This window comes from Orycteropus afer, unplaced genomic scaffold (genome assembly GCF_000298275.1).
Source record: "Orycteropus afer afer isolate SDZICR_OR568_19922 unplaced genomic scaffold, OryAfe1.0 scaffold00024, whole genome shotgun sequence".
Classification (NCBI taxonomy): Eukaryota; Metazoa; Chordata; class Mammalia; order Tubulidentata; family Orycteropodidae; genus Orycteropus; species Orycteropus afer.
Genome location: NW_006921611.1, coordinates 8304630 through 8318774, shown reverse-complemented (window position 1 = coordinate 8318774; position 14145 = coordinate 8304630). Strand labels below are relative to the sequence as shown.

General features: G+C 36.6%; 1 protein-coding gene across 1 annotated transcript in view; it reads left to right on the top strand.

Annotated features, from left to right (window-relative positions):
* LOC103192136 (A disintegrin and metallopeptidase domain 3-like) overlaps window positions 1–14145 on the top strand; it is a gene marked incomplete at its 5' end in the record, with an annotated part of 189876 nt that overhangs the window by 10043 nt on the left and 165688 nt on the right. The window contains one exon of the mRNA XM_007935063.1: window positions 11654–11719. Within this exon, the coding sequence (XP_007933254.1) occupies window positions 11654–11719 (66 nt within the window). The remainder of the gene's footprint in view (window positions 1–11653; window positions 11720–14145) is intronic.

Genomic DNA, 14145 nt, shown 5'->3' with positions numbered 1-14145 from the left:
ACTCTGTGTGTTTTGGTAGAAAATTAAAAATGAAAAATAGGTTGTCCTAGTCCCAATTCAATATTGAATGGACTGCTAGAAGAATGAACAAAACTGTCTTGGAGGAAGTACAGCCAAATGCTCCTTAGAAGGAAGAATGGCCAGACTTTGTCTCTCATCCTTTGGTCATTTGCCTGATTGGAATTCCAAGGAGCTATGGTAGTGTAGTGGATAACACATTTGGCTGCTAACCAGAAGGTCAGCAGTTGAAACTCAATAGCTGCTCAATGAGAGGAACATGGGGCCATCTACTTCCATAAAGATTTACAGTCTTGGAAACCCAGTGGTGGTCACTTTGAGTAGGAATTGACTCAATGGCAGTGAGTTTGGTTTATTATTATTATTGGAATTCCAGAGCAAGAGGAGGAAAAAACACTTAGAAAATTATTGAAGACTTACTAACAGAAAACTTTCTCTATATCATGAAACATGAAAAGATATCATCCAAGAAGCTCAAAAAATTGTGTACAAGATAGACAAAAGAAAGTCACAATGATGAATATCATAATCAAACTTTCCAAAATGAAAGACAAAGAAAGAATTTTGAGAGCAGCTCGGGAAAAAAATAAGTTACCTCACATCGCAGAAATCATGCAGAAAAGAAGGCAATGGGATGGCATTGAAAGAAAGGAAATTCCAACCAATAATTATATATCCAGGTAACTGTCCTTCAAATATGAGGGTGAAATGAGAGCATTCACAGCCCCCAGAAATTAAGGGAATTTGTGAAAACTAGTCCAAATTGGATATCCACTTGCAGAAAAATGAAACAAGATTCATAGCTCACCCCATACACAAAAAGAAACTTAAGTTGGATCAAAGACTTAAATGTAAAACCCAAAACTATAAAATTCATCAAAGATAAAATAGGAGCAAATCTAGGGACCCTAATTTATGGCATAAATAGACTATCAAGCATAACTCAGAATGCATATTAGGTGAAAGAGAAACTAAATGACTGGGACCTTTAAAAATTAAATTCTTATGTGCATTGAAAGACTTCGTCGAAAGGATAAAAAGAGAACCGACAGATTGGGAGAAAATTTTTCCTAGGACACATCTGGGAGCTCTGGTGGCTTAGTCTTTAAGGCATTTGACTGCTAAACAGAAGGTTGGCAGTTCAAACCCACCACCACTCCTCAAAAGGAAGATTGGGCAATCTATTTCTATAGAAATACCACCTTGGAAACCCAAAGAGGGGTCACTATGAGTTGTATCTGACTCGAGGGCAGTGAGTTTGTGTTGTTGTTGTTGTTGTTTTTTATGACATATCTGACAAAGAACTTATCTCCCAAATCTATAGAAAACTTCAACACCTCAATGCCAAATAGACAATTCAGTAAAAAAATGGGCAAGGGACATGAACAGACACTTCACTAAAGACGATATGCTGGCAGCCAACAAACACATGAGGACTGCTTGCAATCATCAGCCATTAGAGAGATGCAAATCAAAACAATGATAAGACATTATCTCACCCCAACAATAATAGCAAAGTTCAACAGGACAAAAAAATAAAAAAAATGCTGGTGAGGCTGTGGAGAGATTGGAACTCTCATACACTGCTGGTGGGACTGTAAAGTGGTACAACCATTGTGGCAAATGATGTGGCATTTCTTTAAAAAAAAATGAATATAGAAATACCATTTGAATCAGCAATTTGATTACTAGGAATATATCCTAAAGAGGTGAGAGACAGAACATGAACAGACATATGTACACCCATGTTCATTGCAACACAATTCACTGTAGCAAAGAGATGGAAACAACCTAAATGCCTATCAACAGATGAATGGATAACCGAACTATGGTACATTCACACAATGGAATCCTATACTATATCACTGTTAAAGAACAATGATGACATGAATCATCTCATAATGTGAGGTAACATTATGCTGAGTGAAATAAGTCAATCGCAGAAGAATAAATATTGTGTGAGCCCATTACTGTAAAAAGTCAAGGAAGGGTTTTCTTAGGGAAGAGAACTCACTTTATAGGTTACTAAGGCTAGGAGGGAAAAGGAGGGGATAATTTCAGACTAGTAGGGGGCCACACGCTGAGTTGGATAAGGGGAAGAATGGTATGGAAATATTCTCTGACCAGCATGACAACATTGGGGAAAGGGAAGACACCGAATTGTGCACATAAGATATAGACAACAGAGGCTAATACTAGTATATCCCCAATACTGTGTTATCATTAACACCAAATACCAGGCTACAGATAAACACACAGACAACTAAGATCAGATGGGAGTGAGTGAAGAGCAATATACTCTAGACCAATGATAGATTCAGCTGAGGCTAATCATGCACAGATACTAGTGATAGAAAATACCCACAATCCCTACAGAAGCAACAGAGGACAGGCATAGAGTAATCTGTCATACACAACACAACACTGTGGGAGAGAGATCTACTGGATCTGCCAACTCAGGACCATGGTATTGGGGGTCTTCAGACTCAATTGTCACAACAGAAAACATAAAAATCTTGTTCCACAACCTACTTTGATTAGTAGTGGCTGGGGTCTTAAAACCTTTCGAGCGGCCATCTACAATACAGCTAATGGTCTCCTCTTGTCAGAAGTGAAGAGTGAAGAAAAGCAAGGGCATTTGAAAACAGCCCTAGGATATGATAGACCTCGAGACCAGAAGAACTAGTTGGTGCCTGGCTATCAATGCCAACCACTCAGGAAGAGATCAAACCTGGAGATCCTGGATAGAGTGGCAAGAAAGCATGAAACAAAATCCAAAAACACACTAATGACTAGAATGACTGGTCAGATGGAGTCTGGTGGGACCCCCAAGACTATGGCCCTGGGATACACATTGGGTCTGGGATGAAACTCACTCCCAAGGGCTAGCTCTCGGCCCAACAGTAAATAAAATTTAAATGCAGAACACCCAACCCAGGGTGATGCACTCACCTACTCTATGGAGATAAATACCTTGGAGCAATCAGCCATGGGGCACCAGAGGGGCAACAGTAACATGGAGGAAAAGCTGGACAAACAGGAGTGCATAACTAAGGAGGGCATGGGACCGGGGGGAGAGGGTTATTGGAAAGGGAGAGGAGGAGAGTAGGTTAGGGTTGGGGATAGTAATTGGGGAGTGAACGCAAACATACATGAACTGTTAAATGTAAAACAAATTCTGCTCTGTAGATTTGCACAATTAAAAAAAAAAAAAAAAAACAGTAATACCTGATGTATATAATACTAACAAGCATTGTTTTAAAAAGACAACCTGTGAAAATAAAAAGTATATTCACGGGAAAAAAAAAAGTGCTAAAGGGAGTCCTTCCAACAGAAATCCAACAATGGAAAAAAACAAATTAAAAACAATACAGTTGACAACAAAAACTAGAAATAAACCCAGAAAAAAAAAATCTCAAAACTAAAATAAGCTTACACAAAAATTGTAAATAGAGAAATAGAGGAGTCAATCTGTAAATAAATCCAACAACAAAGCAAATAGAGGAAACAAATATTATAGTTACAAAACTCCAAAATGGAGAGGCAGTCAGGAGGATGTCTATATAAACACACTATTCCAAACTGAGGGAGATAAGAATTTACAACAGGTTAAGCACAAAATTAACATGTCTTCTAAGCAAATTAAGAAAGAAAAAAATCATAGGGGCTTGGTAAACACAAAACCAACAATAATGAAGAAAAGAAAATAAATTTAAAAAAAAAACTGATAACACAAAATGAACTCAACACAGAAAAATATGTGGCACAAAGAAACCACAACAAAAAACACAATACAATAAAAAACATAAATTCATACCTATTATTAATTACACTGAATGTGAATGGACTAAATTCACCAATCAAGAGAAAGAGATTAGCAGATTGGTTTAGAAAAGAACACCCATCAATATGCTGCCCACAGGAGACCCACATTATATACAAATATAAAAATAAATTAAAAATCAAGTGATGGAAAATAATGTACCAAGCTAATGGCAACCAAAAATTAGTGACAATACTAATTTCTGATAAAATAGACTTCAAGGTGAAACCACCATAAGGGATGAAGAAGGGTATTATATGACACTGAAAGGTTGACTAAGAGGACATTGTTGTTGTTGTTATTTGCCGTCGAGTTGGCCCCGACTCATAGCGACCCCTCCTTGGGTTTCCGAGGCAGTATCACTACGGAAGTAGGATTGCCCAACCTTCCTTCTGAGGAGTGGCTGGTGGGTTTGAACCGCCAGCCTTCTGGTTAGCAGTCAAGTGCCTTGGGCACTATGCTACCAGAGCTCCCTTAAGAGGACATTACTGTAATAAATATCTATGAACTCAATGAAAGAGCTCCAAAATATATAAAGCAAACATTAACTGAATTGAAAGGAAAATAAACAATTCTACAATAGTATTAGGAGATTTTAACACACCACTTTTGATGAAGGACAGAACAACTAGAAAAATCAAAGATACAGAAGATCCCAACAACACAAACAACTCAACCTCATAAGCATACACAGAGCACTCCACCCAACAAAAACACAGTACACATTTTTCTCTAGTGCCCATAGATCATTCTCCAGAATAGACCCTGCGTTAGGTCACAAAAGAGGCCTTAACAAATTTTTAAACATGAAAAGACTACAAAGCATCTTCTCAGATCACAATGCTATAAAATTAGAAACCAATAATAGGAAACAGCAAAGAAAAAAAAAATTCAATATATGGAAACTGACTAATACACTGCTCAAGAACTACGAGGTAACAGAAGAAATAAAGCAGGGAATAAAAAAAATTTCTGGAAACAAATGAGAGTGAAAATACAACTTACCAAAACCTGTTTTGGTTTAAATAATAAGATGCAAACATTAAATGGAATTGAAACATAAACTTAAATTCCAAGGCTAAACATAAGGAAGATTAAGCACAAGGCTGTTTACTGAAGAATTTTAGTAGAAATAAACCTAATGGACAAAAAGCATATATAAATCACTGTTGTTGTTGTTATGTGCTGTGGAGTCAGACTGACTCATAGCGACCCCTCCTTGGGTTTCCGAGGCAGTATCACTATAGAAGTAGATTGCCCCATCTTCCTTCTGAGGAGTGGCTGGTGGGTTTGAACCTCCAGCCCTCTAGTTAGCAGTCAAGTGCCTTAGGCACTACGCTACCAGAGTATATAAATAACTAGGGACCTACAAATTAAAACTTCTGCAAGATATCAATAAATATCAATTTGAATAGATAAAACGATTGAAATTACAAAATGTAGGTGTGAATGTGAAGCAGCTCGAACTCTAGTGAACTGTTGGTAAGAATGTAAAATGATCAAACCACTCTGGAAAACAATTTGATATTTTTGTACTATTTTGCACGTAATGCTTAAGGCATTTGACTGCTAACCAGAAGACTGGCGGTTCAAACCCACCAGCCTCTCCTCAGAAGGAAGGTTGAGCAATCTACTTCCATAGCAATACTGCCTCGGAAACCCAAGGAGGGGTCTCTATGAGTCGGGTCCGACTCCACGGCACATAACAACTATTTTGCACAATTGCCATAATTGCCATATGGCTCAGCTATTGCGGTTATAGGTATTTTCCAAGATCCCAGCAGTTTTAATTATAAGCTATTTTATAGCTAATATATGTACATCATCCAAATGGCCATCGGTGGTGAATGTATAAACACATATATCTTTAAAATAGTACACTACTTAGCAATAAAAACTAATGAATTCTTTTCTGTTTTTAACTTTTTACTGTGATATGGGTGCAATTTTACAGAGCAGATTTGTTTCCCATTCAATAGTACACACATCTTGTTTCATGACACTGATTACAATCCCTGCAGTGTAACAGCTCTCCTCCCGCCTCCTCCCTGTGGTTACCCCTTGCCTGTGCATTCCTGCCTGCCTAGCTTTCTCCTATACAAATGCAGCCCTTCTGTTCTCTCGTGGTTGACTGTTCTAAGGAGTCCATCTGCCTAGTGTAGCTGTTCAGCTCAAAGCCCTGTCTATTCTTTGAGTGAAATATGCACAGAAGTGAGTCCAATTCCAGGCCCAAAAGGTGACCCCAGGCCATAATCTCAGGGGTTATACCAGTCTTTTTCCTATGAGAAAAATTAATGAACTCCTTCTTCTTTTTCCTTTTTTTTTTATGTTATGCCACCATTATTGCTATCCTTTTGCAAAATACTCCACCACCTATTAGCATAAGCTTAATGCCCCCCAAAGAAAAGCATCCCTTTTCCCCCTCCTTCATAACACTGGTAACCACGAATAATCTTTGGTAAATATATATATATATACATACATACATTCATTATACATACATACATATGTATGTATATATTTTCAACCTATCTAGAAGTTTTCCCTCCCTGGCCCTCCTATCCCTGGTAACCAACAAAGAAAGTTCACTTCAGTGTTAAGCTTTCCTTGACTTTTTACAATAGTGGACTAATACAGTATTTGTTCTTCTGTGATTAATCTATTTCACTCAGCATAATGTCCTCCAAGTTCATCCATGTTACGCAGTCTTTTGCAGATTCTACATTATTCTTTCGAGTTGCAGAGTATTCCATTGTGTGTATGTCCTACAGTTTGTTTATCCATTCCTCAGTTGGAGGGCACTCCATCTCTTTGCTATTGTGAATAGTGCTATATTGAATATGGGTGTGCACATAGCTATTTGTGTCCTGCCTTTCACTTCCTTAGGATATATGCCTAATCCTAAATGGGATTAGGTAATGGGATTGCTGGATCAAATGGTATTTTTGTTTCCAACTTTTTTTTTCTTCCACAGTGGTTGTATCATTTGACAGTCCCACCAGTAGTGCATGAGAGTCCCAAACTCTCCACATCCCCATCAACACTTGTTATTTTCTGTGTTGTTAAACTTTCCTATTAATGCTGGGCTGAGATGGTATCTCATGGTTGTTTTGATTTGCATCCTCTAACAGCAAATGATCAAGAACATTTCTTCATGTGCTTTTTGGTCACCAGAATATCTTGTTTGGTGAAGTGTCTGTTCATGTCTTCTGCCCATTTTTTAATTGGTGTGTTTCATTTTGATGTTGAGGCATTGGAATTTTCTGTAAATTTTAGAGGTAAGTCCTTTGCCCAATATGTCATTGCCGAATATTTTTTTCCTATTCTGTTGGTTCTCCTTTCACTCTTTTGAAGAAGTCTTTTGATGCACATAAGAATTTAATTTTTAGAAAGTCCCAATCATCTAGTTCATGTTCTGCTGTTTGTGCATCTTGGGTTATGCTTGATAGTCTATTTATGCCATAAATTAGGGTCTCTATATTTGCACCTATTTTTCCTTTGATGAACTTTGTAGTTTTACATTTCTCATTTAAGTCTGATCCATCTGGAGTTCAGTTTTGTGTATAGTGTAAGGAATGGATCTTGTTTCAGTTTTCTGCAAATGGATATCCAGCTGTGCCAGCACCATTTGTGAAAGAGACTCTGTCATCACCATTGAATGGGTTTTAGCCCTTAGCCAAAGATCAACTGACCATAGGTTGATAGATCAATTTATGGGTTCTCAATTCTGTTCCACTGGTCTATGTGTCTGCCATTGTACCAATACCAGGCTGTCTTCACAACTGTGGCTGTGTAGTAGGCTTTGAGACCTCTCTTACTTTGTTCTTCTTTTTCAATAGTGCTTTGCTTATCCAGGGTCTCTTTACTTTCAATATAAAATTAGTTATTGGATTTTCCATGTCTTTAAAGAATGTTGATGGAGTCTGGATCAAGATTGCATTGAATATATAGATTGCTTTGGGTAGAATGGACATTTTCACCATGCTCAATCTTCTTATCCATGAGCATGGTGTGTACTTCCATTTATGTAGATCTCTTATAGTTTCTTAAATTACTGTCTTGTAATTTTCTTTGTATAGGTCTTTTGTGTTCCTGGTAAGATTTATCCCCAGGTATCTTACCTTTTGGTAGCTATTGTAAATGGTATTGATTTCTTTATTTCCTTTTCAGAGACCTCTTTGCTGGTGTGGAGGAATCCAACTGATTTTTGTGTGTTTATCCTGTATCCTGCCACTATGCTGCATCTTTCAATAAGTTCCAGTAATTTTCTTGCTGAGACTCTCGGGTTTTCTATGTATAGCATCATATAATCTGCAAATAGGGTTAGTTTTACTTCTTCCTTACCAGTTTGGATGCCTTTGATTTCCCTTTCTTGCCTCATTGCCCTGGATAGGACTTCCAATACAACATAAAATAGAAGTAGAGATAGAGGTCATCCTTGTCTGGTTCCCATTCACAAGGAGAGTGGTTTCAGTCTCTTTCCATTGAGAATAATATTGGCTGTTGGTTTCACCAATATGCCCTTTATTAAGGAATTTCCCTTCTATTCCTATTTTTCTGAGAGTTTTTACCAGGCATGGGTGTCGGATGTTATCAAATGCCTTTTCTGTGCCAATTGATATTATCATGTGAATAGTTACCTTTATTTTACTTATGTGATGGATTACGTGATTGTTTTTCTAATGTTCAACCATACATACCTGGTATGAATCTCACTTAGTCATGATGTATTATTATTTTTTTTATATATATTTTGTTAGAGTTCATTGGTTAGGATTTGTTGAAGATTTTTGCATCTGTATTCATGAGGGATATTGGTCTGTAGTTTTCCTTTCTAGTAGTGTCTTTTTCTGGTTTTGGTATCAGAGTTATGCTTGTTTCATAAAATGAATTTTGGAGGATTCCATCCTTCTCTGTGTTCTGGAATAGTTTGAGTAGGATTGGTGGCAGCTCGTCTCTGAATGATTGGTAGAATTCTCCAATGAAACCATTTGAATCAGACCTTTTTTTGTAGGTAATTTTTTTAAGGCCTGTTCAATTTCTTCTTTTGTTATGGTTATGTTCAGATTTTCTACTTCAGTCTGTGTTAGTTTAGGTAAGTAGTATGTTTCTAGAAACATGTCCATTCCTTCTAGGTTTTCAAATTTGTTGGAGTACAGTTCTTCATAGTACCCTGATGTTTTGGTTGCCTATAGTGCCACTCTAACACGAGATACCACAGATGGGATGGCTTTAACAAACTGGAGTTTATTCTCTTACAGATTTGGAGGCTAGAAGTACAAGTTCAAAGTGTTGGGCTCTAGGTGCTGGGTGAAAGCCCTGGGGGCTTCAGCTCTGCCTCTGGCTCCCAGCTCACTAAAACTGGAGGATTTCTTCACTCAGGTAGCTGTTGGCTGCTGAGGCTGACAAACCCAAGGTTGACAAATAAAAAGGCACAATCCTGATGTTACCAAACTACACAGCAGGCCATTGATACAAATCCATTGAAAGTCCCAAGACTGGTCGAACATGGCAGGCTACTGAATGAAGATTCAGCTATATGCAGGGTTCACGTGTACCAAAACACTAGAGACCTTCCTCAAAGCTGTTTCTTATATACTATTAAGCTGCTTCAGTAGATGCCACTATGGAACTGATCGCTAATCTCACCACAGGGAATAACCACATCCAGCTGCGCAGCCACTCAACAAGGCCCAGCCAAGTTGACAACAACCTTAACTACCAACCTGATAATATTACTTTTATTTCTACTAGTTCTGTTGTGAGGTCACCTATTTCATTTCTTATTCATGTTATTTGCATCTCTTCCTTTGATAACTTTGCAAGTAGTTTGTTGATTTTATTAATCTTTTCAACAAACCAGCTTCTAGTCTTGTTGATTTTTTTTGAACTCCTTAATAACCATAGCATGAATGAATTATGAGTGAAAGAAGATAGATATAAAAGATTGCATGCCATATAATTCCATTTATCTCTGTGGAATTAAAGGAGAATAATCTATAACTCACTGCAGTTGGTCGATTGGACTCATGGTGACCCCTCCTTGGGTTTTTCCAAGGTGGTATCTCTACAGAAGTAGATTGCCCAGTCTTCCTTCTGAGGAGCGGGTGGTGGGTTTGAACTGCCAGGCTTCTGGTGAGCAGTCAAATGCCTTAGGCACTTTAGTGATTTTGTGTGTGTGTGTGTGTGTATACATATGTTGTTGTTGTTGTTATATGCCATCGAGTCGGACCCAACTCATAGCGACCCCTCCTTGGTTTTCTGAGGTATTATGACTACGGAAGTAGATTGCCCCATCTTCTTTCCGAGGAGTGGCTGGTGGGTTTGAACTGCCAGCCTTCTGGTTAGCAGTCAAGTGCCTTAGCCCCTATGCTACCAGAGCTCCCATATCACTACTTCAGAAACCCAAGGAGGGTTCGCTATGAATTTGGATTGACTTGACGGCACTGAGTTTGGTTTTTTTGGGTTTTATCCATTCACCTATTGGACATTTAGATTGTTTCCAAGCTGCTATAAACATTGATATAAAAATCTTTGTGTAGATATATGCTTTCATTTCTCTTATTACTAGGTCATGTGGTAAGTTCCTGTTTAATTTTATAAGTAACCCTGTAAGTTTTCCAAAGCAGTTGTACTATGTCACATTCCCACCAGCAATACATTAGTATTCTGGTTGCTCCATACCCTCATCAACACTTGCTATAGTCATTCTTTCTCATTTAAGCCATTCTGGTGTGTTCATAGTTGTATCTCATTGTGGTTTTCAGCTGCATTTCCCTGATGACTGATGTGGTGCAATGAATTGCTTTTATATGGCCTTTCTCACCATGGTCTTGTGACTCCCACAAAATGATTGGGTGGGACTATGCAAATAAGGTGCTTGTGGCCCAACAAAGGGATTGGACAGCTTGCTAACAATGTAAAGAAAATATATGGAACTCCTGTGGAGGTGGGACCACAAAAATAAGGTATATGGAACCCTAATGAAGGAACTCTGGTGGTGTAGTGCATAAAGCATTTGGTTGTTAAGCAGAAGATCAGCAGTTCATACCCACCAGCTGCTCTGCAGAAGGAAGATAGGGGGATCTACTTCAGTAAAGATTTACAGCCTCAGAAACCCAATGGGGGTTGCTATGAGTCAGAATCAACTCAATGGCAATGTGTTTGGATTTTTTTTGGGGTGTGTGTGAAGGAATTAGTTTTGCCATCCTACTAGTCTTAAAAGAGAGCTAGTCTCAGAGGTAGAAAAGGAGAACCTCACTACTACCAAGAAAGAAGTGCTCAGAGCAGCACGTCCTTTGGACTTGGAGTCTCTGTGCTGAGAACCTCCTAGACCCAGGAGACAGAGAGAATGCTGTACCACCAGAGATGGTGAGAAATGATGAGAAGCAGTGGCATAGAAATGGTGGCAGCAGAGGCAGCAGAACCAGGAGACTGGCACAAGAAGGCACAGCTGGCTGCCTAGCCCACAGAGTGAGGCAGCTACAATGGGCATGCCGAGCAATGGAACAATAGAGGTGACTACCTTCAGATTGAGGCTTACTGGTGCAGTAGGGTGGCTCCAGGCCATTTTTGGCAGAGCTAAAGAGCTTTGTTTCTTTGCTATTCATAAGCAATCAGGCAGTGTTTTGTTCTGCTATGCATGGGGTCGCTATGAGTCAGAAACAACTTGACGTATATCTATGTATCGGTATATTTGTATGTGTATATCTAGTTTATATTTATTTACCTCTGTGTTTGTATCATGAACATGATCATTATAATACAAAATTTTGAAAATGTTTTATTTAATTTATGTCCTATGTTTCACAGGAAAATTCAGATGTTGTACTGTTGAAAAGAAACCTGAAAATACAAGTAATTATGGATAAAGCTTTGGTATGCATCATTGATACCTTTCATTGTATAGTTTTTATGGGCTTAAATTCAAGATGACATGAAGAAGAAATCATGGTTTGCAATATTTTACTCTGTTCAGAATATATTTCTCAATATAACAAGACAAAAGAAATGTGGCAAGGTGCCTGTATATTTTTTGTAGGGCAACCTCCATTTATGTATGGATTTCTAAATCAGAATAGAATCTGGCAATAATGTATATGTAAATACAGAAGACTTTATTAGATTATAATCCAGTGGATTATAATTAGCTGTAGATATTTACATCTACTCCAAACTTCATGAAAACTCTTCCTTAATTCTATTTCCATTTAAAACAAATTGGCTGTTTCATTTATTAGTCAGTGGGTGATCCTTGTTATTAAAAATTATTGTATGCTTTATAATCACTTGAGTTTTCTAGTGGAAGTTCTGTATTTTAAAAATGAGGATCATCATTCATAGGAACATTCATTTGGTAATGGAAATTTTTTTTAATATATACAATCAGTTTTAGTAAAAACTTATGTCCAAAATCTAATCTGTCCATATCACTAATATTTTTGTACAATCTCTTCATGAGTATCATAATGTTCTAGATTTTAGTCATAATAGGAAACATTTAGATCTTTAATAATTTTATTATAGAAATTAAACAGGAAAGGATAAATGGACACTGTAATACAGGAAAAGCAAATGTAATTTTATTTCAAGGAAATAAGCGATATGAATTTATTTCTTTTTTTTTTGTTGTTGTTTTTTTCAATATATATTGTTGTTATTAGTTTCTATTGAGTTGATTCTGACTCATGGTAACCCAGACTGTGCAGAGTGGTATTGTGGGTTATAATAGGGTTATCAAAGCTGTGACCTTTCCAAAGCACATCCCCAGACCAGTCTCTGTCTTCTGGGGTATCTCTGAGGGGGCTGAAATCATCAACCTTTCAGCTAATAGTTGAGAGTGCCATGCAAGGACTCCTTTTGAAAAGATAGGTAGATGGATAGATAGATAGACAGATAGATAGATAGATAGGTAGATAGATGCTAGATAGGTAGTTGTACATCGTATATAGTCATAGTTTTTGGTTTATATGCTGTTTTATGAACTGTTTTGTAGTGCATTCCCACATAATCAATTTAATTTTAATATTTAATATTTACATAGCATCCAATATATATTTAACCCAATGCAGTAAAATTTACTAGTAAATACCTTTTTGGAGTCATTTAGATTTTTCTTGTTATTACTTTGGGTATAATAGGATTTGGCTTAAAACCAGGATCACATGCATTAGAATTATGCTTTACCACAGTCACCCACCCCCATAAGGTCACAAAAATTAAATCTATAAATCCTGTTTTTGTCTCTCCACTTAGCTCAATAACATGAAAACATATTTTCAGTGAAAAAGTCATTATGGAAAGTTTTTTAAAAATGAAAATTTCTTTATAATATCCTAGATTAGCATTTATACTCTTTTTACATTAAACCTATGTGCTTTTAGTTTTAAAGTGTGTCACCGTTAAACAGAAAATTAATAGGTCATTTTCTCTATTGAGTCAAACAACACTTGCTTTTTCATTAGAGCATTTGCTGATTTGTTTTTATTGAAAGTACTGATAACTATGGGTCTAGGTTTATTAACATGTAACTGTTAGTATTCAATATATCTTATAACTTACCCTTTTGTTCATCCTTTTCTACTTTTGGATTAATGAGTTATTTTAGTATTTTATTTTTTTCTACTTTAATGGATTTTTCTGTTATATCTTCCTCCAACCCCAAGTAGTTTCTCTACGTGGTCCAATTAAGATTCTTAATTTATCAAAACTTAACTTGAATCACTGCTACACCACTTCATATATAATTATAAAGCCTACAACAGTAAAATTTTATTTAACCCCTTTGTGATATTGTTATATTTGAATTCCCCATGTGTTATAAAACACAACATGAATTATATTTAATTAAACAGTCCATTGCTAAATGAGTTTTAAAGAAATTAAGAAAAGCTAATACAGTCTCATATTTCTACACATTTTTGTCCTTTCCAAAGATTTTCATTGCTTCTTGTAGGTCTGCATTTCTAATTGATATTTCTTTTCAATTCTTTGTCAATTTTCTTAGCTTTTATTTATCTAAAGTTGTCTTTACTTCCCCTTAACACTTGAAAGATTTTGTTTCATCATGATTTCAAATTTTCATAATTTCTTTATGTATTTATCTAGAATAAGGAAGTTATTTCATATAATCACAACAAAGTCACCAATCTCTATAAATTTAACATTAATAAAATAATTTTATCAAATCTACTGTAACTCAGCTGCAATATGGTTGGATATAATATGGATAATATTATCTGTCTGACACTATTTTTATATTCACAAAACCATTTTATAGACTCATAAGTCATTGTTAGATACCA